The sequence below is a fragment of the Ruditapes philippinarum genome, unplaced genomic scaffold (genome assembly GCF_026571515.1).
Source record: "Ruditapes philippinarum isolate M1 unplaced genomic scaffold, ASM2657151v2 ctg795_1_1_1_1, whole genome shotgun sequence".
Lineage (NCBI taxonomy): Eukaryota > Metazoa > Mollusca > Bivalvia > Venerida > Veneridae > Ruditapes > Ruditapes philippinarum.
Window position 1 is genome coordinate 206377 of NW_026857770.1, and position 20430 is coordinate 226806.

The following is a 20430-nucleotide window of genomic DNA, read 5'->3' on the forward strand; positions in this document are numbered from 1 at the left end:
TCTTTTTTAAGCTCTCCAATTCATTTTGATAAACATTATATATTAATCGTCCTCGTGTTTATGTGTATTTATGATAATATATTTGAGTTTAAATTTAAGTCTGTTCGTGATTTTGTCTTTAGAGTAAACGCTGTATTTCAAGATACAAAAAAGCTTGCTTTAAAGACAGAAAGGTAAAGTAATTTTTTAAAGCAATATTTCAAGTGTAAAAATAATCATTACATTGAATGTAATAGAATTTGATTATTTTATTAAAACAGTGCGAATTGCATTGGCATAGTTTTCACTGATCTATGTTATTTGTACACGTGTTTCAAACAATGCAAGATAAATCTAAACGGACCTTCCTGTTCTGAAAATACTATAACAAAATATTCTTACAAATTTAGATTTGGAAATATAAAATTAATACTTACAGAATGCCTTACGCCACTAGTGATATAACCTACTGTTTGAAATAATAATCCTTAATATTTACTTGGTATATCTCAAAAGATTTCGGTATACTAGCCATTTATCTTCATTGATAATATCATGTCGTGTAACTTAACAAAAATGATGAAGATTACGTTATGATGTTATTTGGAATAGATTATATTTTTGTAAATAGGGAAGCGTCACATGAAATACTAATAAGAAAATCATTTTTCCTATTTAAAGGCCCAGTTAGGCCCAAAAAATGTTTTGTGTTTTGATTTTGCAATAGCTAAAAAGGTCTCATTTCCATTTCAGTGACCAATCAAAGTTTCTTAATTTTCTTAATCAGTTTCTCTACTTGAAATAGAGTTGGTAAACGAACAGCATGGATTCTGATCAGACTGTGCGGATGCGCAGGCTGGTCTGGATCCATGCTTGTCGCAAACCCTTATGTTGGCTTTGTCATGACACGGCTCATATGATCCATACTTATTCAGTGATTCAGAAAAGACATCGGTGAACATTTTACAGTTAGCACATTACATTTTATGGTAATGAAAGTTCTCAGTGCGTTTTTCATGCACGAACCGGTAACTGAGTAGAACCATCAATTTTCCGTAGGCTAGCTGGATAACATCCTCACATGAAAGAATCTAAAGTCTCTGGCGGGATTCGAACCGACATCGGTGATGGGAAAGTGGTTTGAAATCAACGAACTTTACCGCTATTGAAATATTTCCAAAAATAACCCACACGTGATAGGTTTTTCTCTTGTTTATTTTATTCACTAATCTTTAATCTATTTTACGCTATTTTTTAAACTTTTTTGTATTTTAATTGTTCTTTTATATTGTAAAGCAAATTGGCAACGTATAATTATTCATAAAGTTGAACAATGTCAAGATTAAATCACCATTTAGAGCATGTCATATAATATTGGAAAAATATAAAGGAGTGACTATCAAGTTTCAAAATTTAAAGTTTAAGTGTGTACTGCTGGTAAGGACGGGGCCATTTTTAATTACTTATCCTAAAAAGAATAATACTTTAGAAGGACATTAAAGGCAAATTTAAATTTCATAAAAACTGTGGGGAAATGTTGAATACTTCTAAGATATAGCCAAATATATTGGATTTTCGGATATGAGTAAAGAAGGTGAGAGTGTATAGATTTTTTATAATTTTTGATATCCTAATACAGTAAACCTTCATTTTAACATAAGAAAATAGTTTTGTCGTATTAAATTTCATTTGATTCAATTGGTCGTAAATAAAATAGGAAGGCATTGAACTTTTCGTGCTATTAAGAACGATTGTAGTAGGTATCCTGAACCAGGACTCGCACGAATTGTTTGAGGGGGTGGTTGTTTTGTTGTTTTTGTTGTTGTTGTTGTTGGTGGTGGTTTTGTCTTTTTTATTTGTTGTTTTTGTTGATGTTTTTGTTTGTTTGTTTGTTTGTTTGTTTGTTTGTTTGTTTGTTTGTTTGTTTGTTTGTTTTTTCTTCCAACCGTATATTAAAAGTTTTTTAAAAATTGAATTGTTAACATACATTTGTCATTGAACTATCTGTCAACGTTCTGTTATTACAATGTTGCGTTTAAACGCTTTATTTTTTTTTGTTTTTTTTCCCCAAACAAAATTGTATATCTTTGATTTAATCATTGTATTCTTTGCAATTCAAGGTGACAAAAGGAAGTCTGCACTTGAACGACTGAAAGTGTTAGCAGGGTTGTTTGTGGTACTCAGCATTATTATAATGATTTGTGCGGGATTAGGCACCACTTACCGTGACAAGGATGCTTTTGGACCGCCGTATTATATTGGTGGATTTATTGTCGGACCATTGGTTAGTCTCGCTATTTATTTATCTGTCTGTCCGTCCGTCCGTCCGTCTGCCTGTCTATCTATGTGAGCTTCATTCTGTCCATGATCCTAGTATAAAAAGAAAGAAATCACATAAACTTACTGGTTAATGTGGTTATCTTACTAGTTTATGTGAAAAAGTGTCACATAGATATATAAAAAAAATAGTTCATTAATCCCAAATGTTGGCATGTCCGTTTGTCCGTCTGTCTATCTTTAAAGATCCTGTAAGACACATTGTTTATGGTTTTATATCATAAATATGATGCTCAGATTAAGTTTTAAGTTTAAATCAGCTTTTGATCAAAGCTACATTTTAGTCAGATTTCTAGGTATTTCTAACTCACATCTCTTTGAAAGTGTATGTGTTTTGACTGATTCAGTTTCTTGATTTTCTCCAACAGGCCTTTCTTGCAGCATTGTTGTTGGTGATTTCCTTAATGGGATCAATGGGTAAATCTGTTGAGGATGACCAATGGACAGAATTAGCTCCCAGGGTAAGTATGTGCCTGGATGATCACGCCAGTTTTATTGTTTTTCTTTTTTATCCTGTCCTTATTTTTGGGGGATATGGGTGATTTCAAATTGAATAAGACTTCTTTCAATCGTTAAGTACATATTTTTTGAAAAATTGAAAATAAAGTATATTAACATGCATTTGTCGCTATATCATTTATCAGTGTTATTACTAATGTTATTAATTATTATTAATGTATGTCGAGTTGAGACTAACGGAATATAGAGCTTTTCACATTACGATATCTCCTTAGAAACGGAAGTATTATTTCGCGCATCCTTCGTAGGGCAGTAAAGCAAGAACGAAGGAAATTTTTTATTGGTATTCAACAATTCCATAAACAATTTGATCTCATCCAAATTAAAAGACCAATATGAACAAAGAATAGAAGCTAATATCCGATGATAAAGTGAATATATGTAATTAATCTAATTTTTACTGCATTTATGCATGTATAACAGTAATTTGGCATGACTTAATTTTGTAAGCTTTGGCATGTAAGTCTGCAGTATGTGAATAAAGTATACATAAAAAAGACTATGTCATTCAAAGCTTGAAACATTGAATATCTGTTGAGAGTGTACACAGGTAATTTGAGCGAACAAAATAAATAAATTATCAACAATAAATAATGAAACCTACGAAGATCCAATTTTACGTGCTTAGATGAATTTATATTTTAACACTGTTCGTATTATGTACAAACAAGGCATTTAAATTACCTTCTTAAAAGAAAGAAACTATGTTAATGTGTGATCTTTGAATCTAAATTAGCATTTTGTTTGTTGATTCGGGCTTGTTTTTCTGCTAGTTTGCAAAATCATTCAACTAGGGCGTTTTAGTACCGTGACAAAGTGAATATTGTTAATTTAAATTATGATAGTAATAATTATTGATATATACAAGTTCAAAGGCACTAAAAGATCATATTAATCGTAATTTAAATGACTTTTGCTTATCAATTTCAAAAGCTAGCTTACAGAAGGACAGTGTTTCTACTCTGGTAACCTTTCCTTGTGTGATTTAATGGACAAAGTTAACTGAGGTCTTCTTCCACCAATATACTGGGTATCTTTAAAGTCGGCATATGGCATTTACAGTTTTTGCAAAAAGTACATTTATTATTTACAATCACAATTTGTATAATTTGAATGTATATCATGTATATGTGTATTGGCTGGTGGCCATATATCGCAAATAAAAGTATAAAATTTAACACAAATGATGTATACCAAAATGTTATGCTGTACATGTAACACACACTTAACCTTACTTTCACAAACATTGGTCTATCAATTTAGGTATGTTGGTATTATCTTCTTAGATATACAAAAGAATCACTCATATTTGATTAACCTATCATTCGGATAACGTAAACGATTTGAATACATCTATATTATTTTATTGTTTCTATTTTTAGCTATCTTGTCAATATGCACTATCGACGCTCCTTATTCCTGGGTGTTTCATTGGGTGTATTTTTACTGGTATCTGGGGTTTAAATTCCGATGAGGATGAGGAAAATAGCCAAACGAACAAAAATATTGCTATTATCATACTGACAGCAATTATTTGTGTTTTTGTGGTAACCATCATTTCGATGGGCACGATTCGATCGTATGGTAAATACTTCGGTGTAATCATAGACAAAAGAGGCAGACAGACAGTTTTTGTGTCAAACAATACATCTGATAATGGAGCTGGCGTTGGTAGAGCCAATCAAAGTTCTAGTGGTGTGGTAGTTCATAACAATATGAACATCTTCTCGACCGATACAAACCAGCAACATGTCAGTCAACTTGAAAGGGAGAACAGACTTTTGCAACAACAACTTGCTTTACAGCAACAAATGATGTCACAACAAAGGCAACAGCAACAACAGTTTACAGGGGGCATGTATCCACCCCCGCCGCCGTCTTATTCCGACACGGATCCGGCATACCCACCAACTGCGTCATTTCCTGGCCCAAGTGCACCCCCACCCCCATACTCTAAGGGCGTATAAATAACAGTTTATTTAAGACTTAAGATTCCATGAAAAAACTTTAAAATGTTTTATGTAAGTAAATGTGATAAAAATTGTTCTGTGATATCAATCAGGGTTGAGTTATATGTTTGAAAACGCTTTTTTAATTCAGCCCTACATGCTTTTTGTATTTATTATCATTATTTTGTTCTAATAAAAAGAAGGATATAAATTGGTAAAGTTAATTAATAACAACCGTAAGAAGTACGGTTCCTGGTCAGAAAATTAGAGAGTATACAATATTGCCTCAGCGAAAAATAAACTTTGGATCTATGACGCTTTATGTTAATGAGAATATTCATTAAACAAACAGATCTTTTGACCGGGCGTCTTAAATTTAACTATTGATACACCTTGACAGACATTACTGCCTTTTGTTTTGATATTTTGATACCGTTATCTTCTTACATAAAACATAATCATAGGATGATTTCTGTAAAAATAAATTCGTTTACAGCCGACTAAAGGGAGGGTATTTGCATCCTGTTTCATTTCGCTGTAATGGGCGATTTCTCATGGTTTCTACCTTTGAATGGAGAAGTTTAAGGCAATAAAACAAAATCTAGTATCTTTAAAGCACATTTATTGCAGTACATAAGTCATATTACATTCGTCATACATCATCATTTTCATTCTATCATAATATACATATACACACAGACTTCTTTTAAATAGGCAGAAGAAATAGACCGCTGAAATTTCAATATATTAGTTAAGCCATTTGTAACAAAAAACAAACTACAAATATACATAAACATAATGAACAAGAAAATAATAAAAAACAAGGTTTGATAAAAATACTACAAGTAACAAAACAAACAAACTAGTACAGGTTCAATGTTACGACTATATGTGTATTTTGTAATTATACTTAATTATTAGGATTTTAATTGTTTTCTTTCCTACTTAAGCAGATAAATATCACCTATTAGGTTTATCAAACTACAAATATAATGGTTTGACCTTGCAAATAGATTTCAAAACGTACATGAGCATTTATTCGAGAGCAACTGAAAAGCAAATTAATTAAGGATGAGTTAACAATTTATTTAAGAAAACTACTACAGTATGTGAAAGCTTACATATCTTTTTTTTTCATCAAAAATGAAGAAAATAATAAAATGACAAGGCTAAGTTTAGAAGAAATTATTACACAGGTTATGTAAATACTTTGTTATAATATTACTGCTTTTCTCCTGATGGAACATCTGAAGTAACTTTACAACCATTTTATTTTAATATGACATTACTTTAAGTTCAATATCAGATTTTCCAATGAGATCATCTCTTAAAGTAAGATTTCCAGATATGCCTAAAAGTCCAGATGATACACGGTTTGAATGTGTGAAATAATGTATGTCATTGTTTTGCTCTGCTTGGGGATGATATAGTCTGCTTTTCAGAGCATCAGCTATCCATTTCTTTGCAAAACTTAATTTCTTTGATAGCTGTTTTCTCTTCATGCATACAGCAATAGTAAATAATATGATTGCAATAATAAATAGCCATTTGACAATAAAGCCTGCAGATCCAGAATGTTTTTGTGATGATTCATTATTGGGAACGTCACCAGTAGTAACATCATTGCCCAGCAGAGATTGGTGAAAAACTGCAAGAAAGAAAAAAGAAAACAAAAATTGTCAAAATTCTTTCAAGGAAGATATCTTTTTAATCTCCTGCAAACGTTTGAATGTTTTATTTGGTTTTTCAACGCACCAACACAATATTAAGGTCATATTGCGTCGGAACAGGAAAAATCATAATGGCGAACACCTAATGTTAAAAACTTAAAGCAACACCAGGGTAATCTTAAAGCAAACCACCTCCCCTGCTGGATCTAAGTGATGCATTGACTCTGGCCATAACACCTTGTTAATGTGTTCAAACATTATTGTAGCTATTTGGGTGTCACATGCCGCTTTTAACGTAATGGTACATAGGTGTGACATTTTAAGTTACAATAACATCGTCGTATGAATTTGACAATGGCTTCATTTTTCAAAACTCTATATTACATTCCTTTTTTATCTTTTAAATGAGAAGTCTTGCTTAAGTCGGTGCTAGGAACGAGGAAAGTAGATTGCATTTAACACTGCCATCCATGAACAAGCTAAATCAAACCGATCTTACAATAATTTCATTTTTGCGGTTTTGATTTTACGGTTTTGATTTTACGGCTTCCAATATAACTACTTGATTGAAAATGAGCTGAAATTTATATTTGATTATCTTTTAAATGAATAAATGAGTGTGTTTTTTTCTATTTATCAATTCATTTAACGATAACTGTATTTTATATGCACGACATTCAACCTTTACTGTTTCAGTTAGATTTACAATAAATCTGTGAAATTGGTTGGTGCGGATACTTAAAGTAAATAAGAAAAGATAAGTAAAATAAACTCACATGGGCATGCATTGACGCAATACTCTGTTTGTCTCTTGTAGGTACTTGTACATATGTACGTGCATGCATTACATCTGTTCCTATCACTTGACCAGTACATGTCAGTATCACAGACAAATAGGGAATCTAATTATGAAACCATGTAAAGTATTAGATATTAGGTTTCCAATATATTTATCTGTTATCTTTGACAGAAAAGTTTTTAAAAATGCAAATAAAAAAACAAAAAAACCACACAAGTGAAAAATGTCACCAAAACCTTTAACCTTACAATATGCAGGAGCATTATTTGAATAACATTGAATTAAAGATTTTAAAAAACGAAAAAATGTTAAGAAAATGTCATCAAAACTTAAACCTTTGTATTATTTACATGAGCTTTATTTGAAAATCAATGATATAGGTTATATTGACTGCTCTTGTTCAACAAAGAGAATCATTTAATCTTAATAATTTTTACTTTCATTATGAATCCAATATAATAGTCACCTTGACAAGACCTGGCCAGTATAACATTCTTTGTTTTCTCTATTTCGTCTTCGCTTCTACTATCCCATACAACAAAATGTTGTGCATTGCTTGCAAGTTTTACCCATGATTCTGCTATACTTGTATTTACTTCTGCAAAGATCACAAACGTTTTCATTTTCCTGAGCTCTTCAAAACCATTTTCTTTATCGTGTATTGCAGTTTTGCTATCGACTAGCAGATACACAATTTGTGCGTCAATTGAATTACTTCTATGGTAGTTTGAGATTGTCATTCGTATTTTGTCTGTATAAGAGGATGCATGATTTGAAGTGTTTCCAGACACATGTACAATTTTGTCTCTCCAATTAGTATTGCCGTTTCGTTTCCTAAAAGGCAGTGTTATATCATCTTTAGCGCCAATTGTTACAATAGATACACATGTGTTTTCAGGGAATTCACTTATTAACATTATCAACAATCTCATCTGTTGAAAAAATGAAGTATCTTCTCCACTACCCATGAACCACATGATATGAGCGCTATACGGGTTACATATTAACTCCTCATCGTCCTCCTCAGTACCTGACAGACAAAAACGTTAATGTTTATTGTTTAGAATAAATTTTATATATAATTTAGCTTTTGGAATCCAATTCGATAATGAGTTGTACGAAATTTGTGTTAAAAGATGTGTCATGAGCAATAACTCTTCCATGCTTTTAAAAATATGTAGGACGTGACTTTCGAAAATCTTTGATATCTTAACCAAGGTTCACATAGTTCATTTCTGTTAGTTTTCATATTGAATTCTTCCCTTTCAATTTCTGAGATCTGTTTTTAGATAAATGAAAAACCAAGTGTGCTATATATAGGTTTAATAGCGCATTCTTTAATATAAAAACAGTGGGTATTGATTCTTTTTGTATGTTTGACATAGCGCCGAGGAATTCGGCTATCGTATTTAACTATTGTCAAGGCGTGTTTTATTTCATTTTATACGTGTAAATGAAATATTGAGAAATACAGATGAAACTAAATGCGTTTTTTATTTTCAACATTTTCTCGAGATTTATTTTTCACTGCAGTGAAACATATTTTCCGTCTTTTCACTCGTGTCTTGCCGAACAACTTTCTTCTAAATTCAGTCAATGCACAAAATTTAGAGAGGGGGGGGGGGGTTCTTTCGAATTGTAAAGTAAAAAAAGAGAATAATGTATATTATAAACAGAAAATTCAAGTTTTTTTTCTAAAAATACAGGATTTATCTTCATTTTGTGGTACGAAAATTAGAATATTTCACTCGTGGCTACCACCACTCATGATTTTTTTTCATTTTTCATACAACTCAATGAAACTAAATCCTGTTTTTTATAGATCAAACTTGAATATCCTCTTTGTATTATTTGTCTTTTAAATCGACAAGTGGAATAAATATACCTGAACTTGTATTCACATGTCCTAATGTAATTAAAGTCACAACTGCTGTATGAACAAACACAGTGAATTTCATTTTATCTAATAACTTATATATCTATATCGAAATAATATTTATCCGTACTGGCATACGAGTAGTTCCCATACAAAATCGATATTGAAAATTATTTATTACGTAACAATATTGATTTCATTTAACGTGTATGCAAAACACCTGAATGAAAGAATGGTATATAATGGCGTGCCTTCATTTTTTTTATTTGACCTTGAAAAGGGTATGATACAACATTGAAACATGTTTATCTTAAAGATCATAAGGGACAATGATTAAATGGTAAACTTCCTCCCTTATTTCAGGCATTTTTGCCGACTTTGAAGATTTGTTTCAACCTTTTCAAGAAATTGTGCCTAAGTGAAATTTACTTTCTGTTACAAAAAAAAATAATCATTGACTATTTTAGAGCTAAAGGTTTATAAAAAAAATTGCTAGTGTCTTGGTCGGATCGGAAATCAATTTCCTCCATTTGATCAAAATTATACAGAAGTCTTTTCTGAACAAAATTAGATTATGGTTCTATAGTTTACGGTTTTGTAGAAGGCACCAATCCAAAAACGGGAGCTGATACAAAGGGTGGTGAAAAGAGGAAAGAGACATGAAATAAGGAAAATGATAAGAGCTAAAAGGAATTAAATGGACAAGGTTTTGGTATAAGGAAAAGACGGGGACGCGCAATAGGACATAAGGGGAAATAAAAAGAAAATACTATCTGCTAACGGCAATTTAACAAGATGACATAAAATAAACGTTAAGACATACAAAACATGTAACAATAAACAAGACATGCATGTGAAACAAGAGGAGGAACACAGGGGTAACAGGAACTGTCAGTGATAATAACACTAGTTGGAAGATTTAACCGGTTTAATGCGCACCAAACATCACTCTTTGTCATTATAGGCCTTTGTTTGAAAAGTAGCTAAAACAGATACAAAATAAACACAGAATATATTCTTTAAATGGTGAAGAACATATTCCTCCACGGACTTACAATTATCCAAAAGTTAATACTAATTTTAAAGTTTGAACTTTGAAAAGATTACCATTTTTTCCAAATTGTTTTAAAGAAAATTATTCTAAAAACTAAAAAAGAACATAGAGATTTAATACACATTTCCCTTGACGGCAATTCAAAGGTTGGGTTCAGCTGTCTTATATCTTTCTGTCTCTTCGGGGTCGTTGATTTCAGCACTTAAGTGTTGAAGTTTTAAGTATTGCTCAAGTCGGTGCTATCATTTAACTAGGTCTACAACAAGTTCGTTTCAGATTATTTTGCCTCTTTTAGAGCGTATAACGAGACCTAAAGATTTCAATCTAAACAAATAAAATGACTTATGCAAATCCTACTTTAGTCATATAACGTATGTCGAGAGAGTAAACAAAGATCAGTGTTAAACAATAGATAAATACAGAATCCCTAAAGAAAGCCCAACACGGCAAAATTGAAAATGTTGCAGGCTCGGTTTGATTGAGCCAAAACATCAAATTATCAAATTTAGATTACAAATGGTGAACAGTTGCGCTATGTAATTTCAAGTAACAAATATCGGCCTTTAGGCATATAAAAAGTTAAAAAACTATTACAGTTTTGGCTATTTATCTCTTTGCAATCCTTACCTGGCTAGCCTACGAATATGGGTCTTGCACCTGACATATGATGAGATCCTGTAGTAATTTCGATTTTTTTACCGGCATTTGATCTTGAAAATCGCTGTGTGAAAGACCTGGACCTTATACTTATCGGCTTATGCGGATGAACATTTAAGAACGTTAAATTTTTTCACTTGCAAACTATTTACAAGACCTGCACTATTTGATAATTCTTTTCCTCGTCCGCTTATCTTATTTTATGCAAAATTAACCACATAATAGAAGTTTAAAGAAATAAAACTTATAACATCAAGTTGCATACAAAACATTACGTCTCTGATGTCTACTGAACAGACAGATATACAATGCGATTTACAATATTTCTTAAATCTGTAATAAACTTCCCGATTTCTTTAATATAATAAAACTATGTGTACTGTCATCTTTGTGTGTGAATGGAAAACCAAAGTGTGCTATATATAGAGATTTTGGGATTCCAGTCTAGGGTGCATTTATACATATACTATCTCTTATAAAAAAGCTGAAATTATTAGTTACCTGACTTGGTTTCTAAAGAGGTTTGATAAAACGAGCATCAAGCTTATAGTTGCAATCAATGCTTTAAAGGGCGCCAAGATATTCGAATTTTTGTATTTATACTCTGTGTTTTCTTGCTTCATTTTTCAATAAAATACCTGAACTTGTATTCACATGTCCAAATGTAATTAAGATCACAACTGTTGTATTAATCAAACAGCTGATTGATATATATATTTATATATATGTTATTTTATAACTTATATAGAAAATTAGAAAATATATATGCCCGTCGCAAGGAATAACCTAGGTAAATATAGGAAATTCTTATTTTCTGTTTTATATACCCGCTTGTTAAAGTATCTATAATTAATTAGTATGTAAAGGTTTTTATAACTGTGTATTTGTACACAGAAGAGTGGCATTACATATTGTTGATAAATGACACTGACTTTGGCAGAACATATGAAGAAGCTGATAACGAAAATTATTGACAATAATAGATTGTTTCTTAAAGTAAGAATTTACAGTAAGTTTATTATAAAACGTTTAAAGTGTTCCTTACAGGATAATTCAATATAGTTGTGGTGATTTTTCTAACACTTTTTAGTAAATTTCTGAACCCAAAAAGGTTTATTTTTCCCAATTGTCTTATTAGTAAAACCTAGGAAGAATCAAATTTGAGGAATTATGTTGGCAAGCATAACACTATCAAAGCACGTTCAATGAAAAATTATAATAAGGATGATTTCCAGCAATCTTTACTTGCAGTTGACTGGTCTCCTGTATTATTATGTGACTGTGTATCTGAAGCTTGGAATCTTTTTATTAAATAAATCTATTTTTCTAAATGTTGTTGATAACATTGCTCCTGTTAGGGAAATGCGTATTAAACAACGTATTGAAACATGGATTAGTCCAGAAATTTTACAATGTTTAAATGATAGAGATAAAGCTTTTCATTTGTATAGAAAGAATAAAACTGATGAAAATTTTGAGAATTTCAAAACATATAGAAATAGAGCTAATGAACTTATTTTTATGGCGAAAAAGAACCATTTTAATAATTCATGTGACAATCATAAAAATGATTCAAATACCTTATGGAAATCCCTGAAGGAGCTTGGTCTACCTTCTAAAAAGGACAATACATCTTGTAAGATTAATATTGGATTAAAAATAGGTGATGAAATTTGTTTTGATAAACAAAAGGTTGCTAAAGAATTTAACAATTTCTACTGTAATGTTGCATCTTCTTTTTATTTATCAAAAAGAATTATATTTAATAATTTTTTCTTTTTCATTGATGTCTGAAAAAAGTGTAATTAAGTATTTGAATAAACTAGGTTCAAACAAATCCACTGGTCTGGTGGTATTCCTTCTTGTTTTGTTAGAGTTAGCGCATCTATTATAGCCTTTCCTTAAACCGTATTATAAATTTGTCATTGATACAAGGCACAGTACCTGATAATTTGAAGGCAGCAATAGTTGTTCCTCTTCAAAAAGAATGACAAAACTGAAGTTGGCAACTACAGGCTGTATCCATATTAAGCATTGTTTCAATTTTTTTAAAAGGGTTGCTTATGATCAGATTTCTTCCTATCTTAAAGAAATGGACATATTATATAAATTTCAATCATGATTTAGAGGTGTTTTTCCACAGACACTTGTCTTACACATCTATCTGATTACATTAAGTTGCATATGGATAAAGGTAATCTTGTATGGATATTCAAAAAGCATTTGACACAGTGGACCACTCAATCCTTTTAATGAAATTAGAAGTCATTTGTCTTAGTACTGATGTTTTACAATGGTTTAGGTCATTTCGGTCTGATAGGCAACTTGTTGATGTATCTGGTACTTTTTCCTCACATGAAAGGGTTACCTGTGGTGTTCCCCAAGGGTCTATCTTGGGACCATTATTGTTTTTAATTTATGTAAATGATATGCAGGCTGTTGTTAAAAATAAACTTCTTCTTTATGCTGATGATTCTGCTATTCTTGTTACAGGTAAAAATAGGTCATCTATTGAAAAAGAACTGACAGATGAACTAAATTCTGTCAGTCAATGGTTAATTGACAATAAACTTTCCCTTCACTTAGGCAAAACAGAGACAATCTTATTTGGCTCTAAACATAGGTTAAAAACAGGTTCATCTCTTCATGTCAGTTGTAAAGGGACTGATATACAGTCAACTTCTAATGTCAAATATCTAGGTGCAACACTTGATCAGTCTCTCTCCGGTGAAGCAATGGCAAGTTCTATTATTAAAAAGGCCAATGCAAGGTTAAAGTTTCTGTATAGAAAACGTGATTATCTCACTTTTCACACTAAAAAACTTCTGGTTATGGCCCTCATCCAATGTCATTTTGATTATGCATGTTGTTTCTGGTTTCCTGGGGTTACTAAATACTGGAAAGATAAACTCCAAGTCACAAAAAATAAATTGATAAGATTTGTTCTAAATCTTGGTTATATGTCACATATTGATAATGAACACTTTAAAATTTTAAATTGGCTACCTGTCCAGAAAAGAGTTGATCAAATCATTCTATGTAATGTTTTTAAAATAAAACATGGACTTGCCCCTGAATATATGGGAGAAAACTTTATTCCATTAGATTCTGTTCATACATACAGGACCAGGTCAAGTGAAAGCGGTTGTTATATGCTACCTAAGGTCAAAGGTTTCGGATCAAAGTCTTTTGCTTATAATGGATGTGTATTGTGGAATAAACTACCCTCTTCTATTAGGATGGAATCAAAATTATACAATTTTAAATTATCTGTTAAAAAACATTTACTTAATGGGTAATTATCTCTTTTAAGGGTGTCTATCCTCTAGTCTTAATATTTATTATTTTTATTAATTTATTTTAATTTGAAAATTTTATGTATACTTTTGTCTTTCTTTAATTTAAAACTTTGATAAGTCATTTTCATGCCTCTCTTTGTCAAAACCATCAGTATCTAAGGACCACAATGGAAATAAGAGATTTAGTTCTCTTTTTTGTGTTATCCTTGGTATGATGTTTTTGATATGGTGCATTTCTTTACATTGATATTTGTTTTTTATTGTTTTATCATGTATTGGATATGTTTTTACCATGTTATTTACTGAATACTGAAATAAATCTATCTATCTATCTAAGATGAATTCATATTTCTAGACTACTCGTATTGTGTACAAACAATTTAAATCGCCTTAAATAGAAAGAAAGTATGTTATGTGATGTCTTTTAGACTTGATTTGATAAAAAAATGCATTTTTAATCCTTTAAATGTATACACATGTCTATGTAATATACCTTAATATATCAGTCTAATTTAAGAATTGTCATATCTTTAATGAGGTGTTCCCAAATTTGTTTATAAATTAAAAAATGGGTTTGTGGGGTTTCAGTTTTAAAAAATCATCCCGAGGAAAAATTTGTTTTTCCCCAGGGGGTGCTTTATTACCCCGAAAAAATTTGGGGGAAAATCTAATTTGGGAAAATAAATTTTAACTGTATAAAAATAAAAAGAGGGAAACCAATTAAAAAACTGTCGTACCTTTCCAAACTGTAGGCTAAATGGGACTTTTAGAACTTTTTTTTTTTTATTTAAAAGTTTTTGATATCTTCCAGTAATTTAAACTAAATTAAACTGGGGTTTTTTTTTAAGGGAAAAAAAACAAATAAACCCATTCATTAAAAATTTTGGGTTCTTTAAATCTTTCCTTTGTATCCCAGAAAAATTTTTTCGATTGGTTTTTGACCCAAAAGCTTCTTTTTCAAATTTAAAAGACTTTTTCCCCAAAAAGGGCGTCTAGCAAACTCTGTCTGCAACGTTTCACTGATTAAATATGTTAAAAAATCCTTTGTTGTATGCTTTTATCGTCTGTATGTTCCAGTTTGACACAAAATTATTCACATTACAATAACTTGAAAACGGATGTTTACTTTTTGACTATTCAAGAAAAAGATATTTTATACGCGAAAAGAACTCTAGGGTGCAAAGAACTTAATTTTATGAGAGTTACTTTGGTGATGCCCTTGGCCCTAGGTGTTGCAACTTTAGTACCCTCTCTTGTCTGAAGCAATGCACAAAGGGACCTGAGGTCTTCTTCCACCATTATAATTTATCTAAATCAAGTCTTCATATAATATTTGCAGTTTTTGAAAAAAAGTGTATTCATTATTAAACACAAACGATGTACATACCAAACTGTAATGATGTGCATGTAAATTAAAAACATTCAGTAAGGATTTTATGGATTTCAAAAGATTTTTGAGATAACAATATTTTTCTCCAATGTTGATGTCACAACAAAGGCAACAGCAACAACAATTTACAGGGGGATGTATCCGCCCCCGCCGCCGTCTTATTCCGACACGGATCCGGCATACCCACCAACTGCTTCATTTCCTGACCCAAGTGCACCCTCACCCCCATACTCCAAGGCCGTATAAATTACTGTTTATTCAGGACTTGATACCATAAAAAAAACTTTAAAATGCTTTATCGTGTTATGTAAGTAAATGTGATAAAAATTGTTCTGTGATATCAATCAGGGTTGAGTTATGTGTTTGAAAACGCTTTTTTTTTAAATTCAGCCCTACATGTTTTTGTATTTATTATCATTATTTTGTTCTAAAAAAAGGAGAGTATTGTGCAAATTAATAAACTTTGGATTTGTGACGCTTTTTTTAAAAATATTCTTGGGAAAAAAAAAATTTTTTTTTGATTTGGGGGGCCCTTTAAAAATTAAAATTTTAAAAAACAAACCTTTATCCGATTTTTACGGCCTGTTTTTTTTTGATTTTTGGAAAACCGGGGGGTTAAACTTCTTAATAAAACATTTAAACATAGGATTATTTTGGAAAAATAATTCTTTCACCAAGGAAATATAGGGGGGGATTTCCTCCGTTTTTCTTTGCTTTTTTGGAGGTTTTTCATGGTTTTTTACTTTGAATGGAAAATTTTAGGGGGAATTTAAAAAAAATTAAAAAATCTTTTAAAAGCCCATTTTTGGAAGGTAATTAGTCATTTTTTAATTTTTCCAAAAACATCATTTTTTTATTTTTTACAAACATTTATACATGTAATTAAAAACTTTTTTTTTAAATAGGCGAAGAAATAGACCGACTGAAATTTTTAATTATTTTAAGCCCTTTTTTAAAAGAAAAACAGAAATATACATAAATATAATGAATAATAAAATAATAATTATAGAAAAAAACTTGATCAAAATACAAGAAGTGACAAAAATAACACACTGGTACAGGCTTAATATGACCACTCTATGTGTCTGTATTTTGTAATTATATTCAATTATAAGGATTTTAATTGCTTTCTTTACTACTTAAGCAGATAAATATCACCAAGTAGGTTTATCAAACTACAAATTTAATGGTTTGACCTTGCAAATAGAATTCAAAATGTACATGAAATAAGCATTTATTCGAGAGCAACTGAAAAGAAGGATAAGTTTACAAATTCTTTAAGAAAACTACTACGGTTTGCATGAAATCTACATATAAAATCATTCTTTTTCATCAAAAATGAAGAAAATAATAAAATTACTAAGCTTAATTTAGGACAAAATATTACACAGGTTATGTAAATACTTTGTTATGATATTCCAGCTTTTCTCTTGATGGAACATCTGATGTAACGTTACAACCATTTTATTTTAATATGACATTACTTTAAGTTCAATATCAGATTTTCCACTGAGATCATCTCTTGAAGTTAGATTTCCAGATATGCCTAAAGGTCCAGATGATACACCGTATGAATGTGTGTTATAATGTATGTCATTGTTTTGCTCTGCTTGAGGATGATATAGTCTGCTTTTCAGAGAATCAGCTTTCCATTTCTTTGCAGAACTTAATTTCTTTGATATCTGTTTTCTTTTCATGCATACAGCAATAGTAAATACTATGATTGCAATAATAAATAGCCATTTGAAAATAAAGCCTACATATCCAGAATGTTTTTGTGATGATTCATAATTGGGAAAGTCACCAGATTCATTATTCAGACCGTCACCAGTAGTAACATCATTGCCCAGTAGAGATTGGTGAAAAACTGCAAGAAAGAAAAAAGAAAACTAAACATTGTCAAAATGCTATCAAGGAACATATCATTTTAATCTCCTGCAAATGTTTGAATGTTTTGTTTGGTTTTACAGCGCACCAACACAATTAAGGTCATATTGCGCCGGAACAGGAAAGATCATTATGGCTAACACCAAATGTTAACAACTTAAAGCAACACCAGGGTCATTTTAAAGCAAACCACCTCACCTGCTGGAGCTAAGAGATGCATTGACTGTGGCCCTAACACCCTGTTAATGTGTAGCCATGCCGCTTTCCGCGTAATGTACGTAGGTGTGACACTTTTAAGTTACAATAACATCGTCGTATGAATAAGACAATGGCTTTTTTAATACACTATATTAGATTCCTTTTTTATCTTTTAAATATTTTGTCTTGCTTAAGTCGGTGCTTGGAACGTGGAAAGTATAATGCATTTAACACTGCCATCCATGAACAGGCTAAATCAAACCGACCTTTCAGTAATTTCAATTTTGCGATTTTATTTTACGGTTTTGAATTTACGGCTTTGATTGAAAATGAGCAGAAATTTATATTTGATTATCTTTTAAATGAATATTTTTTTTCTATTTATCAATTTATTTAACGATAACTGTATTTTATATGCATGTCATTCAACCTTTACTGTCTCAGTTAGATTTACAATAAATCTGTGAAATTGGTTTATTGCAGATACTAAAAGTAAATAAAAAAACGTAAAATAAACTCACATGGGCATGCATTGACGCAATACTCTGTTTGTCTCTTGTACGTACTTGTACATATGTACGTGCATGAATTACATCTGTTCCTATCACTTGACCAGTAATTGTCAGTATCACAGACAAACAGGGAATCTAATAATGAAACCATGTAAAGTATTAGATATTAGGTGTCTAATATATTTATCTGTTATCTTTGACAGAAAAGTTTTAAAAATGCAAATAAAAAAACAAAAACCACACAAGTGAAAAATGTCACCAAACCTTTAACCTTACAATATGCAGGAGCATTATTTGAATAACATTGAATTAAAGATTTTAAAAAACGAAAAATGTTAAGAAAATGTCATCAAAACTTAAACCTTTGTATTATTTACATGAGCTTTATTTGAAAATCAATGATATAGGTTATATTGACTGCTCTTGTTCAACAAAGAGAATCATTTAATCTTAATAATTTTTACTTTCATTATGAATCCAATATAATAATCACCTTGACAGGACCTGGCCAGTATAATATTCTTTGTTTTCTCTATTTCGTCTTCGCTTCTACTATCCCATACGACAAAATGCTGTGTATTGATTGCAAGTTTTACCCATGTTTCTGCTATACTTGTATTTACTTCTGCAAATATCACAAACGTTTTCATTTTGCTGAGCTCTTCAAAACCATTTTCTTCATCGTGTATTTCAGATTTGCTATCGACTTGGAGATACACAATTTGTGCGTCAGTTGATTTACTTCTATGGAAGTTTGAGATTGTCATTCGTACTTTTTCTGTATACGAGGTTGCATGAATCGAAGTGTTTCCTGACAATTGTAAAATTTTGTCACTCCAATTAGTGTTTCCGCCTTGTTTCCTAAAAGACAGTGTTATATCATCTTTAGCGCCGATTGTTATCATAGATACACTTGTGTTTTCAGGGAATTCACTTATTAACATTACCAACAACCTCATCTGTTGAAAAAATGAATTATCTTCTCCACTACCCATGTACCACATGAAAAGAGCGCTATAAGGGTTACATGTTGATTCCTCGTCGTCTACCTCAGTACCTGAAAGCCAAAAACGGTTATTGGTTATTGTTTAAAATAAATTTCATATATAATTTAGATAATTCGATAATGAGTTGTATGAAATTTGTGTTAAAAGATGTATCATTAGCAATAACTCTCTCAGTCTTTTAAAAAAATGTAGGACGTGAAATCTTTGATATCTTAACCAAGGTTTACAGAGTTCATTTCAGACTTTTTTCTAATCATTCTGTCTATTTTAGAGAGATTAACGAGCTTTAAAGTTTTCAGTTTGAACTTATATATTGACTAAAGAACATCCTTATTTAATCATTTCAATTTCTGAAATCTATTGTTAGATAAATGAAAAACCCAGTGTGCTATATATAGATATCGGAATTCCAGTTTAATAGCGCATTCGTGTATGCTTTAAATAGCGCCGAGCCATTCGACTATCGTATTTAACTGTTGTCAAGGCGTGTTTTATTTCATTTTATACGTATAAATGAAATATTGAGAAATACAGATGAAATTAAATGCGTAGTTCATTTTCAACATTTTCACGAGATTTTGTTCACTGAAACATATTTTCCGTCTTTTCACTGGTGTCTTGCAGAACAACTTTTTTCTAATTCAGTCAATGCACAAAATTTAGGGAGGGATGGGGTCTTTCAAATTGTAAAGTATAAAAAGAGAAAAATGTATATTATAAACAGATAATTCAAGTTATTTTTCTATAAATACATGATTTATCTTCATTTTGTGTAATAAAATTGTCATATTTCACTTGATTTTTTTTCATTTATCATACAACTCAATGAAATTAAATCCTGTTATTATAGATTAAACTTGAATATCCTCCATGTATTATTTATCTTTTAAATCGACTAGTTGAATAAATATATACCTGATATTGTATTCGCATGTCCTAATGTAATTGAAATCACAATTGTTGTATGAACCAATACAGTGAACTTCATTTTATCTAATAACTTTCATATTAATATCGAAATAATATTTATCCGTACTGGCATGCGAATAGTTCCCGTACAAAATCGTAGCTATATTGAAAAATTTATATTACGTAACAAAAAATTCGGCTCGTCACACCAATTGTGGAAATCCCAATATATTCTAATTATAGAAGGGTATCGGAACTACCCATTTTTTATGAAAAGAAGTAGTTCCCGTACATTTAGTATCACCCATCATTATTATACAATAATGCATTATCGCATGGTTTGGAACTTTTTCTTTAATTGTTCTTACTATCTCATTATACTCAGTAC

At 30.8% G+C, this 20430-nt stretch overlaps 3 protein-coding genes across 3 annotated transcripts; 1 reads left to right on the forward strand and 2 right to left on the reverse strand.

Moving 5' to 3' along the window:
• Positions 1 to 1429: 1429 nt before the first annotated feature.
• Positions 1430 to 4955, forward strand: LOC132750921 (uncharacterized). Its single transcript, XM_060740991.1, has 4 exons — positions 1430 to 1573; positions 2100 to 2263; positions 2685 to 2777; positions 4218 to 4955. Exons 1-4 carry the CDS (start codon positions 1561 to 1563, stop codon positions 4800 to 4802), a joined length of 855 nt encoding a protein of 284 aa, XP_060596974.1. The 5' UTR covers positions 1430 to 1560; the 3' UTR covers positions 4803 to 4955.
• Positions 4956 to 5073: 118 nt separating this feature from the next.
• On the reverse strand, positions 5074 to 9330 carry LOC132750920 (uncharacterized). The gene is made up of 4 exons (XM_060740990.1): positions 9139 to 9330; positions 7720 to 8283; positions 7231 to 7356; positions 5074 to 6432 (listed from the first exon to the last, which is right to left on the reverse strand). The coding sequence occupies exons 1-4, from the start codon at positions 9209 to 9211 to the stop codon at positions 6059 to 6061; spliced, it is 1137 nt and encodes a 378-aa protein (XP_060596973.1). The 5' UTR covers positions 9212 to 9330; the 3' UTR covers positions 5074 to 6058.
• A 7165-nt stretch (positions 9331 to 16495) lies between these two features.
• On the reverse strand, positions 16496 to 20236 carry LOC132750918 (uncharacterized). The gene is made up of 4 exons (XM_060740989.1): positions 20049 to 20236; positions 18620 to 19183; positions 18136 to 18261; positions 16496 to 17396 (listed from the first exon to the last, which is right to left on the reverse strand). Exons 1-4 carry the CDS (start codon positions 20119 to 20121, stop codon positions 16999 to 17001), a joined length of 1161 nt encoding a protein of 386 aa, XP_060596972.1. The 5' UTR covers positions 20122 to 20236; the 3' UTR covers positions 16496 to 16998.
• Positions 20237 to 20430: the final 194 nt, after the last annotated feature.

Bases quoted from the DNA above. Each gene is read 5' to 3' on its own strand.
- LOC132750921 (XM_060740991.1), top strand. The intron at 2,264-2,684 runs GTTAGTCTCGCT...TTTCTCCAACAG, and splicing joins GATTTATTGTCGGACCATTG to GCCTTTCTTGCAGCATTGTT. The intron at 2,778-4,217 runs GTAAGTATGTGC...TTCTATTTTTAG, and splicing joins GGACAGAATTAGCTCCCAGG to CTATCTTGTCAATATGCACT.
- LOC132750920 (XM_060740990.1), bottom strand. From the start codon at position 9,211: ATGAAATTCACTGTGTTTGTTCATACAGCAGTTGTGACTTTAATTACA. The intron at 8,284-9,138 runs GTATATTTATTC...TTTGTCTGTCAG, and splicing joins ACATGTGAATACAAGTTCAG to GTACTGAGGAGGACGATGAG. The intron at 6,433-7,230 runs GTGAGTTTATTT...TCTTTCTTGCAG, and splicing joins TTGCGTCAATGCATGCCCAT to TTTTTCACCAATCTCTGCTG.
- LOC132750918 (XM_060740989.1), bottom strand. From the start codon at position 20,121: ATGAAGTTCACTGTATTGGTTCATACAACAATTGTGATTTCAATTACA. The intron at 19,184-20,048 runs GTATATATTTAT...TTTGGCTTTCAG, and splicing joins ACATGCGAATACAATATCAG to GTACTGAGGTAGACGACGAG. The intron at 18,262-18,619 runs GTGATTATTATA...TTTCATTATTAG, and splicing joins ACTGGCCAGGTCCTGTCAAG to ATTCCCTGTTTGTCTGTGAT.